We start from the raw sequence: 21,573 nt of genomic DNA, 5'->3' as shown, positions 1-21,573 counted from the left end.
AGCTGTCAGAGAAGTCCTGCCAGTAGGGAAAATAAGGAATTGTCAAGGCAACTTGTCAAGGTGGATGTCATAACAGGTAGAGGGAACAGGAGGAAGAGATGACTGACCACAGGCAGCATTCAGAAATTCAGGCAGTATCCTGAGATGGATTGTGAGATCGTAGTGAGGAGACTTCTTTGGCATTACCCTAGTCCTAAATGGATTTGAGTCCACAGAAATAATTAAAGCAATGTATAATATCGTGTTTAAAGAGCTTGAATTCTAGAATCAGATGTCTGGGTTCAAAGCTCAGACTTGTTATTTAAGAATTCTTAGGAGCTTGAATAAGTTACTTAAGCTGTCTGAGCCTCACTTTCCTTATCTGGAAAACCTCATAGAGATGTTGTGAGACTCAGATGTGATAATTTTGTGAAGCTCTTAGCAGTGCCTGGCAGATAGTAAAGATTCCATACTTGTAAGGTGTTACTAGCATTGCCACCATTAGGTTGTAAAGTCTAGTTCCTAGAAACTGATTCTAATAACTTGATGTTGAATTCCCTGAAGCCAGAACCTAGAAACACATTGTTTCATTATAACAAATAATATGATTGATTCAAAGCCTAGACTCAGGCTAAACATATCTTAACATATACCTGACCACTGATAAGGCGCTCAGTAAATATTTAATGAAGAAATTTTGTCATCACATTGACTAAATCAAGGGAACACAGGATTGCAGAGCATGCCAATAAGACAATAAAGCATTCCTTATCATTGTCTAAAAATATAGCAATCTGTCTTCATTGAGCAAGATGAGATATATATCTTGTAAGTAAATGGCTTTGTTCTCTTAATCTAGAAGGATGATCAAGAGGTGAAGAAGAGATGATAATGTTAGAAAACCAGAGAATAATACTACTAAGTGTGGGTGGGAAAATGAAAACTTTTGCAAACTGGTGATTTTTTAAAAAATCATGCAGGAATCAATTTTTCTTTCTCTAGAGAAAAATATGTAAAATTTGGCTTTTTCTTTTAATATGTAGGGAGAGGTTAGTTTATACTTTTGTTGCTTCATCTAATATATTCATTATATTTCTTCAAATATTTCTTTTTATTTTATTGCATGAAGAATTTTCATGAAATTGTTTCTTTAGATAAGACGTGTTTTGCAGCTCTGAGATAATATTGTTTTTTTCTTCGTATTCCAAAAAAATGAAGCCCATTGATTAGGTACGTACATATCTATAATAGAGGAAAAAAGGAAATAAAGGTCTCTTACAAGAAAAAGAAAAGGAACTTAGAAATTTTTCCAAATAGATATTCTGTTTAGTAAGAAGCTGATCATAGTGAAAACTTAGTGTCAAAAAGCCAGGTTCCAAGGCAAAACTGTTACTTTTTTTTTTTTTTTGTAAATCTTTTTAAACTTTGATTTCCTTAATTATGAATTGGAATTTATCTGACTTGCTGTACTTGGTTTACAGGAATATTTTGGAGAACTAAATTAAATAATATATAAAGTATTTTTTAAATCAGTGTTTCCCAGCATATTTTTGGAAGAACACTAGTCTTTTGAGTTTCTTCATGGAAGGTGATGGGGGTCAAGATTCCCTCATTAAGACAGTTTAGAAAATACTGTGTATGATTTCCAGGTCATCCATGTCTAGGAAGTGAATACAGTCTTTTCACTTATTAAAGCCCCATAATTAGGAACTTGTTCAATTTTGAGAATGTGCCAATTAAACACGTTTTGCCACAGAAAGCTTACACAAATGTGAAATATCACCATTTGACCTTTTAGCACATAACATTCTGTCTTCTATTCCTGTCCAGGAGACCCTATATACTCACTCTTCTTCCCATTATCTGATATAAAAGACATCAGAAGGATTATGTGTCTGCACAGATCATTTAATGCTATAATAGAATGTTATGCTTTCTGGGTGCTGGCATCTAAATATAGAAGCTGGGCTACAGTGATATGATTTGTTAAAAATTACACTTTAAATCTAACACCAAGACTAGATTGGATTTATGCATTCATGTTTCTAGCCAGATAGATTAACAGGAAATTAAAAAAAAAAAAAGAAGTGTTCCAGATGTGTCTCCATTGCTATGCATTTGATAGCAAATTGAAAAAAAAAAATCCAGATATTTGGAGTTTTTTCAGTTTTTATAAACAATAAACACATCTTAACTTCCAAATTCCAATTTTTCTATTTTGACAACCATACTTGTCTTTCTCCTAAAGACAAACTGAGTGATAATAGCATGCAAAAAAGGGAGGATGGGGTCATATTTTATGGGTGAAATGTTACTAACACTGATTTTGTTTAAGATATTGATCAATTGTTAATTTTCTGTCTCTGAAGTCTTTGTTGTTGGCTCTCAAATATCAACACCTTTTTACCTAGTCAACTTGAAATTCTGGCGTTAGTTAAGGGTTAAGGCGTAGGTACTGGAGTATGTACAAGATCCTTTCTGTTGAGGGTCTGTCCCAAGTTCTCCTAATAGAAATCACTCCCCCTTCCCCCAAAAACTACAGTATCAAATTCAGCCATATAAATAATTATATGAATTAATATAGAGAATTAATAAATATTAATTCTAATGAAATCTTAGTGTATCAGTCCAAGTGACAGACTTAGGACATCTGGATTTGGTGTTTTAAATTTTCCATGTACCTCTAATTTGAAGGATTCCTGGTGGTAGATGGAAAAATATCACATATCTTTCTACTATTTCTACCTGGTAAAAGTGAAGAAAAGCTGGAAACAGCACGAGAGATGATGAGCGGGTTTTTTAAAGTATTGTTTTATATATACTCCTCCTCCTCCTCTGCATTTAGCTTCTTCTGTCATAGGGGAAGAAGAGGACTCACTATATTTATCATGTGTTTGCAGCGACCCTGGAATCAAAAGATAGATGGAAGCGTTTCCAGAATTGATGAAGAGAAAAATGACTCAGAGATGTGTAGATAGGTATATGGATATACATGAATACAAAATTATGCATCAGGCAGGCCTCAGTTGATTTTCTTGCTGTGCAAATATTAAATTGGTCCTTTTTCTTTTTCTTTTCGTTTTATTTCTTGGGCCAGTGTTACTTAATTCAATACATAAGACTTAAAGCTAATTTAAGATGTTGTGGTAGGGTAGGCATTACAGGCTGGCCACCTGCAAGCTGACTGCCTTGAGAGCCAGGCATGATCCAGGTATATCTGTTGTTTTTAGCAGTTACTGAAGATGCTCCAACTTACTGTTTCTCTCACAAAATTTTGGGCTCTATTAAACTGGCATCAGTCTTTGCTAACTACTGCTACAACAAAAGTAAATTACATCACAGTTCCTATGGGTGGTATGAGCAAACAATTCCTACCAAAAATTATATGAACATTTCTGAGTTCCAAAAGTCCAGTGGGTTATGTTGATTGTGGCCCCACTGATCAAAATGTCAGCCAGTGATACCTATTTACAAGAGGATGGATTGTTACATCTCGTCTTGTTGTTGAACCAAAATTGTATGCATTTATCCCTCTGACAGTGCATTTTAGCTTAATTTTGTTTTAGGTTATTATCAACGTCCCTTCCTCAAAATTTGCTGATGAAATTTGCCAAAAAATGCTAAGAGAGTACTACTAAGTATGAGCCCATTTAAACCATAGATCCTTTGCTAGCTGAGCAGGAAATGGGCACGTGTTTGCACACAGCAACCAGTAATCCCCATTCTCAATTTAGGCCAGGAGGGCTCTCACCTAGTGCAGCACAGCCCTCACTTGGCTGACCTCAGAGTAGACATACCTCTGCCATCACTGAAATCTAAAAGCACAGCACTGGGTATGATGAGGGAGGGCAGACCAGAAGGTGCAAGGTTGTAGCAATACACACTTAACCTGTAGCCTCTGTTAGATGAAAGGCAGAAGAAAATTTTCTGGGCTAAGGCAGAAATGGAGAAAGAGAAAGGACTTCTCTACACAAGAAGGTAGAAGTACAGTGATCCTTATTATCCAAATAGCCCATTTCCATTGCTTTATTTCTCATCCTCAGGACAGTAATGAAATCCTGGGAAATTTGGGTTTTACAGCTCATGTACAGACATGGAGGAAAAGACTAATTTAGAAGGGATATCCTGATGGTGCCCTTCAGCTGCTGCTTTGCTTATCTCTTGCTGATGGCTCCTGCCTAGTGGCCTTTGAGAATGAGCTAAAACTATGAATATCTCCTTACTGAGAACTAGATATAAAATAAATACAAATCACCTAAATAGGAAAAGTGTGTTTATTCCTGTTAAAGAAGAAAGTATTTACCAGAGCAGTGGCCAAAATGTGTATATTTTGAAGGAATGGTACCTGGAAACCACCAGGATGTCTTTGTCATTCCCTTGAGACTTTAGAAAATCATCTTTCTACTCATACCAGTGGTAACATCTTTGATATTAGTCATCACCAGAATCCCGAGATTGCTTACTAGTGGATTCAAATGAACTTATGATGAAAAATTCATGTACTGTATTCTTACAAGAAGAGAAAATATCAGCATAATGTGCTGACTAAATATGGCAGACATGTATTATCATCTCTTCAATAAAATCATTTCAATCATAAAGAACATTATCTATATACTGAAAAGTAAGGAGATACAGGAACTCATTTTTAAATCAAATTTACAGATTTGCATTGGATATTTAATATGTACCAGACACTAGGCTTATACTGACCAGGAATATAACTGATAAAATATAAGCCTTATGGAGCTTGTAGTCTTCTAGGTAAGACACACAGGTTCACCAGTAACTAAGTATCTGTACATTAACCATCCTGAAAGATAATTTATCAAGGATTGAGGAAAGAGAATTGGAGAGACATCCAAGTCTGAGTATGGGAGTCAATGAAATCTGCCTGACAGCTGAATATTCCTACCAGGCAAAATGGTCTGATTCAGGCCAAAATAAAGTATGTATAAAAGTATAGAAAGGAGAGAGAGAGAAAATAACACTTGTTCTGAAAATAGTTTACTATGGTTAGAGAGAAGGGTAGATATGTAGAAGAAAAGAAGCTGAGGAACTGTTTAGGTGGGGGGAAGATAAGTAGTTGATGGTGAAGGGCCCTATTGCCACTCTAAAGGGTTACATATCCTAAAGCTGGTGGTGATTCCTTTATGAACTGGAAGCAAGACGGAATGACCAGAATCACAGTGGCAGCCCTTTGAGGAGTGGGCTGGAGGAGAGCAAGCCCTAAGAGGAGATCAATTGGGAAGTTGTAGCCCATCCCAAGGAAAGAGATAAGGCTCAAACCAAGGCATTAATGGTAAGGATGAAAGTTAGGCATCACTGTGGGAGAAATTAAGAGGATGAGCTCTAACACTTTTAGAGATCAACTGGTTGTTAGAATTGAGAGGACAGAGAATATTTAGGATGACTCTCAGGTTTCTGACCTAGATGGCTGGCCATTTACCAAGAGAGGATACACTACCAGAAGAATACATTTGGATGGAAAGACACTGATCCCATTGTTGGCATCTTTCATTTGAATAAATTAATTATAACTGAAAGACACTTGGATAAAAGATTCTGGAATTTAGGAGAGACAGCTGAGCCTTCCTTATCAACTTCAGTATTGTCTTTACTGAGTCTTAAAATCATCTGCCTTCTACAGTGTCTCTCCAAGACTTATTTATCCTTTATAAGGCATCAGATGATTGTGATTTTGAGGGGCTTTATTTATTTTTTATTTTTTTTTAAATCTTTTTTAAAAATTTTTTTTATTAATTTTTATTTATTTATGATAGTCACAGAGAGAGAGAGAGGCAGAGACACAGGCGGAGGGAGAAGCAGGCTCCATGCACTGGGAGCCTGATATGGGATTCGATCCCGGGTCTCCAGGATCGCGCCCTGGGCCAAAGGCAGGCGCCAAACCGCTGCGCCACCCAGGGATCCCTTGAGGGGCTTTAAATAAAGTATAAATGGTAGGAGAATGTGACTAGAAGGTGGATAAGAAAGTGTGCCCTTCTCCTAACTTTGGCAAACGTGCAGTAATGAGGATCAACAAAGCCATTGTCATAGTGCTTTACCTCTGAGAAGGATTCCTCATGTCCCCACCAATACCACTGTGTAATAAAATATTCTTCCTTCTGTTCTGCATGCCACTTAAAATTTAGACCTTGGACTCATCACTGTTAAGTTCATTTTTTTCTGTCTCATGAACTAGATCATTCAAGTGTTTGATAGAAAAGTAGTCAGAAGTCCCCATATTAAGTCTGTATTGCTCCCAAATAGCCTGTTAAAAAGATATGTGGATCCTAATTCTCCTTTCCTACCTCTCATATGTTTGAGTATAATAATCCTGAAAGTAGAATAGAGAAGGGGAAAATGTGACACCTTTAACTTATCACAGCTAAATATATGGAATTAATACTCAACTTCAAAACTGAGTACTAAAACAAAACACTATTAGAATTGAAAAATGTAAAAAAAAAAGAAAGAATGTAAGTACTAATGAAATATTGTTTAACATGAGCCCAAAATATAAAATAGAATGTATAATACACTAAAATGTTAATTAAAATCCTTAATTCTTTTTTATATAAAATATTATAACTTTTATAAAATCTTTTGCTTTTAGTGACTAATTTCCATTGATTCCATAAGAATTTTCTAGGGAACTTGAATCAGAAGAATTTTTGTCTTGATGTCCAAATGGTATTTCCTTCAGACTTCAAAATAATTTATATTCACCCCATGGATATGTCATCAATCTGTTAAGTGTGAATGGACACTATTCTTTCCTGTACTTGACCAAATGTTTCATTTCCTGAAAATTAAGTTACTTAAATGCAACAAACAGATGGCCAGAGAGTCCAGTAGTAGCTTACTCTGCCATGAAATTTGTTATCTGAATTCCTGAGGTAACTCTGAATAGATAGCACAGTTCTTTCTGAACACTAGTATGCCATAGTATTGTGGTTATCAAGCCACTTTTAAGTTAATTTAGTTACTTTGGACATTAGTAGGAAAAGCTATTTCATATTTTATACAGAAGAGTAAAATTGTGAATAAGTCACATGGACCACTTGGGTCAAAGGTTATCTTAGAGTTACTCTTAAGGGATTAAAAAGGTAATATGAATTATACATGATAATAGAAAATAATGCCTTGGGTTTAAAAAAAAATAAAAAATATTTCCAGTCTCCAAATATCTTTTCTAGGCTAAAGAAGTATTCATCAGTATTGTATGGTGAATTTGGATAAATAACACATGATTCTTTCTATTCTCTTTTCTTTTGTTCCTGTCGAATATTAAAACAAGTTTTGTCATTTGGTTCAGTGCAAAAAAATACACCTCATGACTAACATCTGTGATGGCCTTGTCTCAATTATACATGATAAACTTTAGAAATATCAACTTGTTACATATTGGCTCTACAGGGAGAAAAAAGTCATTTTGCTTTTGGAGAGAGTTCTCAACTACCACTCAATGTATTGTTTAGCAAACCTATAAAGCATAAAGGTTTTTATAAAAAAACAAGGGTCAAATGCAACAAATGTATTAGTCTAAACTTTTCTAAAAGTATTTTTACCAGTTGTATATAAGTGACTTTTAGTTCAATGCTTTTATTGAATTTTTTATAAATCTGTACACTTGACTATATTCAAAATCCTTTGTTAAAAATAGCAAAACTTCCCCTTATCCTTTTCATAGAGATGTTAGTAGAGGACATTTTAGAGTCCTTCAGAGCTAATGTGAACATGGCACAAGGTAGTTGACAATGGACAATCGCATTAATCCATTCCATACTTTTGGCCTAGAACATTCTGGGAATACACCAAAGAGGTAAACACATTTAAGTCCTCACCTCCATATGGGCTCCTCAGGTTATGTTGTGGAATAGGGAAAAGGAAAAAAGAATTACTGACAGAAGGACTTAAGTCACTTAATTAGAGGAATATGAGCAGAAGCACATGAGAGGATCAGCATTGCATATATATTTGGATAATTTAGGTAAGAGAACTTCCTAGCCATTTTCTGACTCCTTCACCTCCCCCACACTTCACAGCCCAAGACAGGGTAAGCAGGGTAAGTAGAAGCAGTACCACTTCTGTTCCCCCATTGCCCTTCCTTGGGTATCATCTTCACATTCTAGTTTTTCCTGTGTCTACATGGGAGACCCTTTGCCTTGGTACTTTTTTCTATTGGTATCCTGCCTTCCTATTCATTGTTCCTGCTCCCCACCCAGTCAATAAGGTCTTGGTCATTTGAGAAAGCCAAACTCTCCAGAACACGGTTTAATGCTTAAAGTTAGAAGAAATAGAAAAAAGAATCAGTGCAGAAGATACTCAAAGGGGAAGGTATACTTAGCACATTTCATAGTGGACTTGTCTCAAGAGAGTCATAACTCAGGCAGGACCCTCAGGTCATTCCTAAACCCTTTACTGTCATCATTGGTTTAAAAGAGGACAGCTGAAATATCTGGATGCTCCAGGGGCTGGTGGTCTTTCCCCTTGGAGTGGCTCCTGGATCCAGGAAAGGGATTTACGACAATATGACAGCCTGACCACAGGTTCATGTATGAGCAGTGCTATCACTGCTATTCCATATTGCATATCAAACACATTCATGTAGTCATTAATTAGAGTCTCCCACCTAACAATCTGGCATCCCCATAATGGCCAAGCCCAGCAGCTGTCTGGTCTTATTTGTAGCCAGTCAAGACAAATAAAGTAGTAGTAGTGATAGTGTGAGCCTTGTTACTCTCACCTCTCCATGTGCTTCAGCTCTCACTCTAAAGGCCTAGTCTATTCTGGAGTAGCCAGTTTTGACCAGGTAACAGTGTGACAGTTTCATGAACAGTGACTCCTACCTTCTGGAGGTGAAAGGCTTGGGGTAAGACATCTGCTCAGACCACATTCAGAAACTTGTTATTCCATGACCACATTAATGGTACATGACTGGGCACCAAAGCACCAGAATCAAAAAGACCTATTTGATGTCGGAGGCAGAGATCAGCATGGCCAAAGTAGGGGCAGGGCATCCTGGGAGACAGGTTATCACAAGGGAGCTTTTGCCACTCTCCATATCCAGTTAACACCAGACTTTCTCTGCCCGTGGCCAGAAGGAGGATGAATACAGTGCACACTCACCTGCAGTCCCTTCTGCTGCTCACCTGCCAGTGTCCATCTGTGAGGTCTGAAGATCAGTAAGCTATCTCAGGTTTCAAGAAGTTTGTGAAAATTTCATTCTACATGCTGAATGAAGGTTTTTTTTTTTTATCACTAATAGAGAATTTTTTTCTACAATCTTTTTTTTTTTTTTTTTTTTTCTGTTCAGCCGTTAGCACGTTTCAGTTAAGTCCTTGATTTTTCTTTAGGTAATTTGAGTTCATGATGATTTTTTTTTTCTATTTCTCATTGAAATATGAGTGGGATGTATAATAGTTCTTCTAATGTTAGGATTTTTTTGTTGTTTTGCCCAGAAGAAAAATAAAGACCAGATGAGCGAAGGCTTTGTTGATGACCCCACGGCAACATTCAGACTTTGAGCATCACCACAAGGGACTGTCTAATGTTATGAGAAATTTTACTTGACATATGTGACAATTAACATGTCAAGCCAAATGTAGCCTCTCATTAGCCATTACTTTATTGGGACAATATTTTATTGAATGCTGGAGAACCATGCAGGACTACCACATAGCATGGGGTACCGGACAAGACATGGATTCAATAATTTTTTTTTCTTTTTTTTTGCTGTATTCCTGGCAGTCTTCACTATGTAAGAGCTTTGGTAGCAGACTACCATAGCTTCTAGTAGCAGAGCAATTCCGAAAGGTTTTGACTAATGTGCTTCCTCAGTGCCATCAAATACACTGCAAGTACAGATTTCATACCATTAATTTTCTATCAAGTATGTATAGATGGCCTAGTGTGCTTATTTGGGATGATATGCTTAATATTGGAGATGATCCTAAGAAATTACAGATTTCTCAATATGGCGTTCTAATTAAAACCTAATTAGCAATTCACTGTGCTGGAACTTAGGTTTTTCAGCATAGAAAAAATAATTTCACTCTGCATAGAAAGTAAAGATACATATTTTGGAGACATTAGAATTTCAAAAATATAAGGCAGCACATGTGGAATTTAGAAATGTTAAAAATCCGAAGTGTGGGTTTCTCCATAGCTTTAAGCTTGAACAGTTTTATATAATCAGTGAGCTTGCCAAACAGTATCAAAAAACTCATTTTCTTCAAGTGCTTTATTTATCTTTAATAGAACCTTCATCACCCTGGTGTTGTAAATTTGGAGTGTATGTTTGAGACGCCGGAAAGAGTGTTTGTTGTTATGGAAAAACTCCATGGAGACATGCTGGAGATGATCTTGTCAAGTGAAAAGGGCAGGTTGCCAGAGCACATAACGAAGTTTTTAATTACGCAGGTAAGGAATCAATTAGAGGCAGAAGAAAAAAAAAGGATAATATTCAATATCAAATGTTACCACTATGTCCCTGCAGCTTCCCAGCCTTGTTTAGGCCCCACGTCCAACGTCTGACTTATATTTGCAAAGGTGGCAGGGGCGTATTGTATCCTTTCCTTCCTATCTGTGCTTTCCAGAGTCCAGCATACACGTGAGCTCTGTGTATGCAGGCCCACATATTAAAACTCCTCGTGAAACTTTCAGTTGCACAGTGGCTGAGTCCTGGTTCTTTGAAAATATTCAAGGATCGGTATCCCTGGAAGGAAGATATTATTGACGTCTGTGATCTACACCTGTCTGGTTGCTGTATCAATACCAGAGTATGCTACTCTTCCCACTGACGCCTCCTTAGACACCTGCTCTGTGGATTTAGCTCATTTCAGTGTCTTGTGAATAAAGAGGCTTAGCTGTTCATTGGGAATTTTCTCTTGGCCCTTCCCATCTACGCCATAGTAGAAAACGTCTGGAAACACACTCATAGGCCAAAGTAAGATGATTTTGACGATTTTCTTCTCTCTAGATACTTGTGGCTTTGCGGCATCTTCACTTTAAAAATATCGTTCACTGTGACCTCAAACCAGAAAACGTGTTGCTGGCATCTGCAGATCCTTTCCCCCAGGCGAGTACAGAAGCCCCTCCCAGCAAAGCCGGCTGATGGCAACCAGGCTAACCTGCAGTATTCTGTCTCCTTTTCTCCTCAAAACCTTTATTTGTTTCAAGTTTTACCTGTTTGTTTTCATCCATTTGTTTCCTTCTTATACCCTGGGGACTGCAACTCTGTTACTCTGGCTTCTCAGCTCAGCCTGCCTTGGAGAAACACCGGCAGAGCCTCTTCTTGCTCAGCGGCTGCCTTAGGCAGATCCAAAGCTTAAAGCTTATGGATCTGGCAGCCCAAGGCTGATGTTGAAAGCGCTGGGCCAGAGGGGGAGCAGAACCCTGAAGGGTCCCACGGGCATTTAGGTTTGGTGTTCTTCTGAAGGCCAAGGGCAAAAGCTTGTGTTTTTCCTCAGCTCCAAGGAGAGAAAACAGCTGTGTGGGAATCTTCTATCTGAAGTGACCCAAGGCCACTGTCTGCCTTGCTTCCCTGACAGCTTCCGATCCCATCTAGGTTCCCATGCAGAGCTAAATTTGAGGATTAGTGTAGGGAACATGACAGGTCTCTATGCTGATCCCTCAACAATTTTTTATAATAAGCCCTTGAGTTCAGTCTGTCACTTCCAGATTTGCATGATGCTTTTTCTGCCTTGTGAAGCAGTATTGCCCACCTCTGAGCATACATATTTTCACATTTATCTCTTGGTTTGGGAGGCAAAGAGAGGTGAACATTTAGATGATTTTTTTATGAATGAAAATATATGTGTGTACCAGTACTTCAACTACTGTCTTCAAATATATAAAATGGAAAATAGCTACTGCTTCTAGCAGGCATGAGAAGTCCATACAATATATGGAAAGTATTATCATTGTCTTCAGCAGAACTAGGCTAAGACACATACAGACACACAATCTCTGACCTTACCATTTCTACAAACCATTATTATCAACAGGTGAAACTTTGTGACTTTGGTTTTGCCCGGATCATTGGAGAAAAGTCTTTCCGGAGGTCAGTGGTGGGTACCCCAGCTTACCTGGCTCCTGAGGTTCTAAGGAACAAGGGCTATAACCGCTCTCTAGACATGTGGTCTGTTGGAGTCATCATCTATGTAAGCCTAAGTGGCACATTCCCATTTAACGAAGACGAAGACATACATGACCAAATCCAGAATGCAGCCTTCATGTATCCACCAAATCCCTGGAAGGAAATATCTCATGAAGGTAATATCTTCCATTCGAAAATGATAATAGTTTAACCCTTCAGTGTTATAGTATTAATTCAGTTATGAATTATTAAATTGACAAATGTGCATTGTAAATTGTACACTGGAGTAGGGGCACAAATTGATTCAGGTGGGTTGGGAAAGAGTAACGGAGACGGAGATCATACACATCTTTGGATGAAATGTACATCTTTGATAGAGAAATTGAGTAATACATATTAAGAGGCAAATGAAACAAAGAAATTGTTAAAATTTTGACATATTGCCTTAGAACTTATAAATACTTACACATTGGTGTAATGGAAATGGCTAATCTCCATTAAGAGTAATCTTTACCTGTCTCTGTATTAAGCACTTTTAATCTATTATGAACACAAGAACTTTATGATAGTGATATTTTTAATTATCCTATTATATGTTAGTATGCCAGTTCTTTATGTACTGACTTCCTTCGTGTGACATTAGAATATATACGGTATTTTCTCTAGCCATTTCCCCGGTACTGTATTTTTCAGTTGTTCCTGTTTGATCCTTATATATAATTTCTATGTGTATCTGTGATCACTTTCTTTAGGATAGATTGCCTTGGCAGTGTTGAATTATTTAAAGTTAAATTCTTTTTTTAAAAAAAGATTTTATTTATTCATTCATGAGAGACACAGAGAGAGAGTCAGAGACATAGGTAGAGGGAGAAGCAGGCTCCCTGCAGGGATCCGGATGTGGGACTCAATCCCAGGACCCCGGGATCAAGATCTGAGCCGAAGGCAGGTGCTCAGCCACTAAACCACCCAGATGTCCTTTAAAGCTAAATTCTTAATAAATCCTTCCTTCTTCTTAGAGAGAGTGAGTTTTAAAAGAAGTGGCAAGGGCAGTCAGGGCAGAGAAGCATGCTCAATGCTTTGGAATAGAATTCCCCAGTGAATATACTTTGGAGCTTATTTAATCCTCACAACAACCTCGTAAGATAAGTTTTACTGTCAGGCCTAGATTCAGGTAAGAGAACTGAGGCAAAAGATGGGACACCACAGGCCAAAATCACAAAACTAGTTAAGGGGCAGATCCAGAATTTATACCCAATCTGCACATACATTCTTTGACTACCAGTTTGATGACCGATCCTTCTTTAGTTTTCAGGCCATATCTAGCTCTAAATCTGTTCAGATTTTTCACCACTTAAAAAGGCAAATACTAGTCATAGATAAACATCTGTTTGATACCTGTCACTGCATGCAGTGATGTAGAAATTGGAAAAGAGTGTATGGAAACTGCCCAAGGTAATTAAGTTCTTAGACAACTCTTGGTATTAAATGGCAAGAGCTATCCATTATCAGGGCTTTGAGTTACTATTAGCAACAACCTTTAACATCCTCTAATTAGTTGTAAATCATAGCTGGATGGATATATCTTAAAGGAATCTGTGACCTACAAAAGAACTGTCATGTAGCCAAAGCACTAATGAAATATTTAGGATAATTTAACAGAGGCAAAAGGCAAGTATCATCATGTTTCTTTTCCAGAAGGCAGAAAGGTGGAGTTATCAAATAACCTTGTGACCAGTATCTTTGTTAGGAAACACTACCTTTAAATATGGTTAACCATTATGCTTGATTCCTGCAATCAAGAAATCCAGTAAAATGACTTGATATTGTTACCACTGTGCAAGTCTAGAATACCTCTGAAGCCAGTCACATTTTCCTGTTACACAAGAATAGGCCATTGGGAAAATAGCCTCTGTATTTAATTTTTTTTTTCTTGGAGTAGTGGGGTACTTTTTCTTGAAGTAGTAGAATAAATGATGCTCCCTCTCTGGTACCATGGAAATGTGCTGACCTAGCTGTTGTAGATATAACCTATTTAGGCCAGAAACGAACAGCTATGAATTGTGAATGTTTAAATATCATTAATAGTAGAGAACAGAGACCTAAATTAATGGCTCCAGGAACTGTTGTTGGGAAAAGACCGCGTGCGCGTGCGTGTGCGTGTGTGTGTGTACACACATACACATCCTAGGTAACATGAAAGTAGAGAACAAAACAAAATATTCTTCAAAGAACTTGAAGATAAATGGAAAGATGTCAAATCAAAGGAGTAAGAATCATGGTGGACTTGACTAGTTAGAATTGCTTTTTCAGAGGAGATGACATTTAGGCCAGTCACTAAAATTTGGAAAGAAAGAGATAAAGCGTTTCAGAAAGAGAACATTATTATTTGACCAGGAAGTACATACTTTACTTGCTGTACATATTTCTAAGTGCTAAGAATTTCCCACCACTGACAAAGTCATGTAGAGACCAGCTCAGATACAACCTCACTCTTTTAAATGATTCAAGTATCACTTTGGGAATTAACTGGCCTCTCTCCTCAGTATCTTCTTCTGACTCATCCTTGCCTTTGAGGCACAAGAGTTGTACTCCTTGCTAATTGAGGCTCTTGATGGCAAATTAGTTACCTAGCTGCTGATGTAGGAACAGAATAGTTGAATATAAAAAAAGTTAGTTAAAGATGTCATTATATTAGCTGAGGTGTTACAAAAGTAATTATGGTCCAGAATCTATCCTACTATCTTGTTGAGAACAAATAATTCCCTCACGAAAAGTAATAACAGACAGGTACCACATAATTTTAAGCACACAGGATCTAATAAATACACAAGCAAACTAGTATTGGCAAAGGATAGTCACAACTGATATTAGTAAATTTTTAGTCTCAGCATACTTTAAATCATACCAGAACCACAAAGGATCCAGGTACAAGGAAATAAAAATCTAAGCACCTCAGTGATTGTAAATTCAAAGGTAAGGAACAACAGTTAAGCAGTTTGAGTTATCGTCCTATCTGCCATCATAATTAGCCATCACTTAACCCTCTTTGAGCTTCGGTTCCTCATCTGTACAACAGGATAATGATTCCTGTCTCTATAATGAGGTTGTAACAGAGACTGAATGAGATAAAGGATGTGAAAAGCATCTTTAAAGGCAGGTGTGGGGTGAACCAAGGACTTGGATTTAGGAGGAGGATAGCAGAACACTAAGCTAAGCAATTGCTCTGGCGGGTAACCAAGAATTGATTATATAATTTTAGAAATTATATGCAAACTGATGGGCATGTTTCCCAAGTATTCTTCAGACATATTGGTAGTTGTATTTTTTTTTCTTGGCATGAAAATGTAAAAGAAAAAAGAAAGTTGTAAGGTCTTTGTAGCAAACATAGATGTGTCAGAATGGAAAATTTCCTGTATCATGCATTTTTTTGTGTGTGAGTGTAGAAAGGTACCCCATATAATGTAATACTATCTACCGGAGTGCTGGAGTTACCATTGTACCATTTGAACCTCACGACAATCCTCCAATATGTAGCTTGTTTTAGTCTCTGTAATAGACAGAAACCAGGAAGGTTAAGTGACTCAGCTAAATTTAGTCACACAGTGGCAGGACTTGAACTTATTTGCCTCTATTCTTTATATCATACATTGTTGTACGTGAAAGGATGCTTATTTCTTAAGGTTTGATGTTTAGGACCTTATAGAGAATACTTTAAAGTCATTCATTATTTTTGCTGTGATATATAGTAAGCCAAGTACTAGCATTCTGGAGATGGGCTTACTAATAATTTAGCAGTGAATTGATTAATCAGAACTCTTGTGTACAAATAATAGAAACCTGTAACTAACTTAAGCAGAAAATTTATTAACTCATACAACTGGGAAGTCCAAAAAGTGAACCTTGTCTATTTGGATCTGGCAGTTCACATGTCATATTTCTCTATCTCTCTTCATCTCTGCTTTAGTTTATGATGGCTTCCTTCTCAGGTGGACTCTCCATGTGGTGCAAAGTGATCCCCGGCAGCCCCAGGCTTCTATGCTGTTCCTTATACATGATCTCAGAATGGAGGAGCAATTAACTGTCAGTAGCCATAGAGTCTCTGAAAGGGGCACTGATTGGCTCTGCTTAAATCCTTGTAATACCCTGGTGACAATCACATTGTCACCGCAGGAGCCTGGCTTTGATTGGCTATATGAATGATGGAGAACCTCTCCAGTTTGGAGAGAGTAAGTTCCTGCAGGGAAAGGATACTAGGCTAAAAACAAACATAAAAGCATTAACAAATGTCCATTATAAAAATAGATTTTTGTGTGTGAATCAAGGTATGATTTGAAAAAGGAGAAAAAAAAATTGAGCAAAACTTAACTCACCAAATGTTACAGGTAAAAGGGAGATCATAAAATTAAACTTCCAAAGAAAAAAAAATAGTTACTGATGCTTCTATACTAACATTTGCATTATAGTCAAGTACTATTCAAATGCCTTACATATATGAACTCATTTAATCATCCCCAACCTTTGAGTTAATATTATAATTGTTTCCCTTTGAAAGATGAAGCGGTGTGGATGCAGAGGGTTAAGTGGCTTGCCTGAGTGGGGCCAGGGTGCAAATCCTGTCAGCTGTTTCCAAGGTAGATGCTCTTATCTACTACGTTTACAGCCTCTTGATTATCCTTCTAATGGATTTTGCTGTGCTTTCACATTAAATTTTTAATATGCTTTTACTAGCTTAGAGCTACAGTAGCAACACAATTTTCAACAATGTCTAAAAATACAGGGAAACAAGATCATGTTGTGATAATGATCTGGGTTGAGATCTCTTCAAGTTAGTATAATGGTGACCCCATCCAAGTTACTTATCCTCTTAGGTCTCAGTTTTCTTGCCTGAAATATGGTGACAATAATTCCTAACTCACTGGGTTATTTTAAGTATTAAATGAAATTATACTGGAAAGTGCTTAGCACAGTAATTGACATAGCTGGAGTACCTTTAAATACAATGAACACTGTCTATTTTCCAGTCACTTTACATGATCTATCTATGAATCTGTCTGTATATATGTTTTTTGAGGGGCTTTTTTGTATATGTGTATTCAGGTATATATGCACACATATAATTATATAAATTTATATATATAACTAGACATATATTTTAATTACAGTTATATATAGTTATTTATATATGTATAACCAAATATACACATTGTAAATAGTTATACAAATGTAACTAATTAAGAATGCATGTATACAATAAAACACTCCAGAATGAATCATATGATTATAAATAATTGCACAAGGGAAGACTTTAGGTAATCATGAAATAAGAGTTTGAGAACATTACAGTTCATTCTAAGCCTGTGTTGGTGTGTTCCATCTTGTTTCATTTCATCATTGTGACTACTAAATGGGTGTTTGACATCATCCAGTTTATCCATTATTACCCGTCAGTGATTATATGTGGCTTCACTCCCACCTCTAGCTTTATCACTTTTACTAAGTTCAGTTTGGCCCTCAACACATCCATCCTATGACCTTTCTCAGTTCCTTGAAAGTACTTGTGTACCTATTTTAAAATATTACTTGATTCGGCATATTTACTGTATCTTATGGAAAGAGCAGCCCATTTTCACTTAAATATTTTTTAGATAATCAGATGAAACCAAGGAAAATTATGCCTTATTTGATCATGTGTCACTATGCCCTTCCTTTCATTGCATTTTTAGCAATTCCAAAATAACAAGAGATAGATCAGGCTATTCTCCATATTTGTCACATCTGTTAAAATAATAAGGGTAAATCTTGGATGGACATAGCCAAAACATCAGAAAATTGCAAACAAAATTCTGTCTGTGGCTTAAGAAATATATGCCAGGGGTGTAGGGTTTAGAAATGGGAAGTAGAAAAACTAGCTAATAGAACACAGGAATATTTGCAAGGCAAGGGATTTCTAATAATTTTTCTGAAGAACTTTCTTGATTAGGGCTCTTTTAAACAACCTGTCATAGTCTAGCTCTAGGTCTATTGCAGGCATTTTAAACTTTTTAACATTTCATCAGAGGAGCTAGTTAAAAATGGAGATTCCCAGGTTCCACCCCCATAAACTGCAGTCCTGCCCTGAGAATGTAAAAAGTCCATAGATCACAGTTTCAAAAATGCTGCTCCAGAGCCTAATCCTGAAAGACCTGACAGCTGAACAGGGCTTTAAAAAAAATCTTTTTTCTAAAAAAACTTTTAAAATAAATTCGCAGAATTTAATTTAAACTATAAAGATCCTCTCTAATTCCTAACCTGTTTTTGCATTCACATTTTCTTTATAATATATTTGATATCAGGACATGCAATTTGTTTCAAATGCTAAATGTATTTTAGTGTATGTTGCCATAAAGTATTAAGAATAGGAAACCCTACCAGACCCGTTTCTTTTGTGAAGAATAAAGAAGACGACATATAAACTCCAGGAAATACAGAAAGTTGTATAATAAAGGTATATAACATACAGAAGAAACTAACATATGTGCCATGATTTTGAGCAAAGGGATGTAGGAAAAAAAATCATTTTAACACACTAAAATTCTCTTTGGATTGGAAATTTGATATAGATTATAGGGTATGGGGAGCAGGGGTTATAATCTTATAATTCATAATATTTACATATAAATTATTTCACATATTACTTATTAATTCAAAATTTTAGATAACCTTTGGACCAAATTTTTGACTTTATTAATCTTATGCAAAAGAATGTAAATATTGATACATTTACAATGCTGAAAAGGAGGAAAACAGAAAAGGTGAAGAGAGCTCTAAGAGCCGTAGCTTTCACAGAGTTCATATAAGATTCTGCCTAGGTGAATGGAGTGAGTTTTACGCATTTACCTATATATGATTTAATATATAAATTAATCTTAAGAATTAATACTTTTAAATAAATATTACATATATGTATTGTATACATATCCTATATTGTGTGCCCGGCACTGTTCTAAGTTACAAAGGTGGTCAATACATAATTTAGGGTAATCTCATTACTTGAGGAAAGGAGGACAATAAGGTAGAGAAAACTGAAATGATATGATCCATTGTCCTTAATGGGAAGGAATCTGTTTCATTTGTTTTGTTTCTCAGGTGTGGTTCTTCTCAAACTCTGTGGTAAAGGACCAGTGTCATTTTATCTTAATTTCCAAACATATCGGCCAGTACCTTGTAAAATAAAATAAATGTGACAGCAATGACAAATTGGTATAAAAGTCTCCAAATACTTTAGTCTTACCTTCTATGCTTATCTCATCATAGACCAATAAACAGTTCACAGATTGGCACTAATCCATGGGCCTCCTCTGAGTAGCACTGGTTTAAATCAGAAGAAATTTTTTAAATGGTCAAAAGAGGTAATCTCTGGAGAGCAGGTCTCATAATGAGATCTGAGGTTTTTATTTTTAATTTTGAACTCTTTTTACTGATTGATTTATATCTTCTACCAAGCGCATACAATACCTTGATTAAAAAATAATAAAACTGGGCTTCTCGGTGGCTCAGTTGGTTGAGCATCGGCTCAGGTCTTGATCTTAGGTCCTGGGTTCAAGTACTATGTTGAGTTCCATGCTGGGCATGGAGCCAACTTAAAAAAAAATATAAAAAAATAATAAAAATGAGCAAAAGTGCATGGAGGGAAAGAAGGCTCCAGAAATAAATGGAGTACAACCTTTTATATAACTATAATTCTTCTGTGCCTGGTCTGAAAATGTCTAAAATTTTAAAAACACAAACAATATATATAATATTTTATATGTAAATATTATTCACTGAAGAGTGAGGTATATGTTTCCTTCTCTGTAACAGTAGCCCTTGCATTGTGACTAGGCAGATAAAGAAGACATAGCCTTCACTCTCTAAATCTATGCCCACACAAAGGAGAATTTTTTTTAAATTTTTATTTATTTACTATAGTCACACACAGAAAGAGAGAGAGAGGCAGAGACATAGGCAGAGGGAGAAGCAGGCTCCATGCACCGGGAGCCCGACGTGGGATTCGATCCCGGATCTCCAGGATCGCGCCCCGGGGCCAAAGGCAGGCGCTAAACCACTGCGCCACCCAGGGATCCCCAAAGGAGAATTTTCAAGTGTGAAAGTCAAATTCTCTTTTCCCACATTCTTGTAAACTATTCTTTTTTATGTATGACTTTAGTAGGCAGCTTTTTATTTTCCCAAGAGTTTAGTCTTAGAGGAAGAAGGAAGGTGACATAGATAACTGAGTGATGTGGATTGTATAGCTGGTAAAGTGAGATGTAATTTGTTCTAGTGCAAGTATCGAACCAGTATGGTGACAAGCCTACAGCAATGCAGAAGCATTTACTAAACTAAATAGTGCATTCCCATCATCTAACTGAATCCATCTGTTCAATTAGAGACATGCAGTAAATCTGAGGAAGGTCAGTAATAGATTGTGAAGATCGCCAGAAAAATGACTTTTTTTTCTTCTGAGTTTTGATATTCTTCTGTGTGCCATTAGGGAGGCAAGCAGGCTGTAATCAACACGGAAGCAACCTTGGAGATTGTGTCACAATGAGTCCCCAACCCCTGCAGACAGAGATCATATTCTGTATTCACAGGCGAAGTCTGAAGAAGCACCTATTCTCAAAGCACCTGCTGTGTTGTTACTGCTCAGCTTCAGAGTCACATGGTTCATTGGTATTATCAAGAAGTAAGAGCTGACACGAGGCTTTAACATTGCGCATATAAAAAGGTGGGGGGAGGAAAACCCCTTGAATTAATCCTATAGCTTGTCTTCAGTTCAAAATGATCAAATCATGATCATGCACCAGTGACATAGGTTTTTCCACTTGCGTACTGGAACAGCCTCAGGGTTAATATTTCTCTTGCCTCCTTTCCCTGATAAGCATAGCTATAATTTATTCTTCGAGTTGGTCTCAGTCCTGTGGTGACATTCATGCACAGTGTAGAATAGATGGCATCTCAAGTCATAGAATGGCTATCATAGTATACTGCTAAATTCATCAAAGCATCTCAATTTTACTTTAAAAGCAATTTTTACCATTCAGTGTGCTTAATTCAAATAAAATTGGTCACAAGTGTTTTTCCCCCAGAAATTGAAGATGAAAAATTCAGCCAGTACAAACACAAAGCAAAGCTAAATAAAAGCCTAGCACCAAGAATACCACATGGTATGTTTTCAAAATCCAACAGTGTTCCAGAACGCAAAACACTTAAGTTGGAAGTAGCACTTTGCCATGAAAAGGAACCAGCTGTAGGTCCCTCTTGCACTACATATTGTTCAAAACAAAAAATAACCCCATTGAAAATAAGCCTCGGGTAGATGAGACCTAGAAATCCAATGGTATAAGAAAGAAAAGAAAGACAATTGTCATTTTAATAATTAAACTCTGTTTGTAACAGTTTATGAGGCTTGCAGATCCAGCAAGCCTGCTGAATATTAATGAATGGATTGATTTGTCAACATATTAGCACCGCTG

The 21,573-nt window shown here is 36.7% G+C and overlaps 1 protein-coding gene across 3 annotated transcripts in view; it reads left to right on the top strand.

Moving 5' to 3' along the window:
- The window catches only part of PRKD1 (protein kinase D1), a 319,748-nt gene that overhangs the window by 284,646 nt on the left and 13,529 nt on the right, over window positions 1-21,573 (top strand). For all 3 annotated transcript variants that reach the window (XM_026007650.2, XM_026007651.2, XM_072761305.1), the window contains 3 exons: window positions 10,243-10,404; window positions 10,964-11,062; window positions 11,991-12,258. In XM_026007650.2, the coding sequence (XP_025863435.2) occupies window positions 10,243-10,404; window positions 10,964-11,062; window positions 11,991-12,258 (529 nt within the window). The remainder of the gene's footprint in view (window positions 1-10,242; window positions 10,405-10,963; window positions 11,063-11,990; window positions 12,259-21,573) is intronic.

Source organism: Vulpes vulpes, chromosome 6 (genome assembly GCF_048418805.1).
Source record: "Vulpes vulpes isolate BD-2025 chromosome 6, VulVul3, whole genome shotgun sequence".
NCBI classification, from domain to species: Eukaryota; Metazoa; Chordata; class Mammalia; order Carnivora; family Canidae; genus Vulpes; species Vulpes vulpes.
This window is presented reverse-complemented; position numbering and strand designations above follow the sequence as displayed.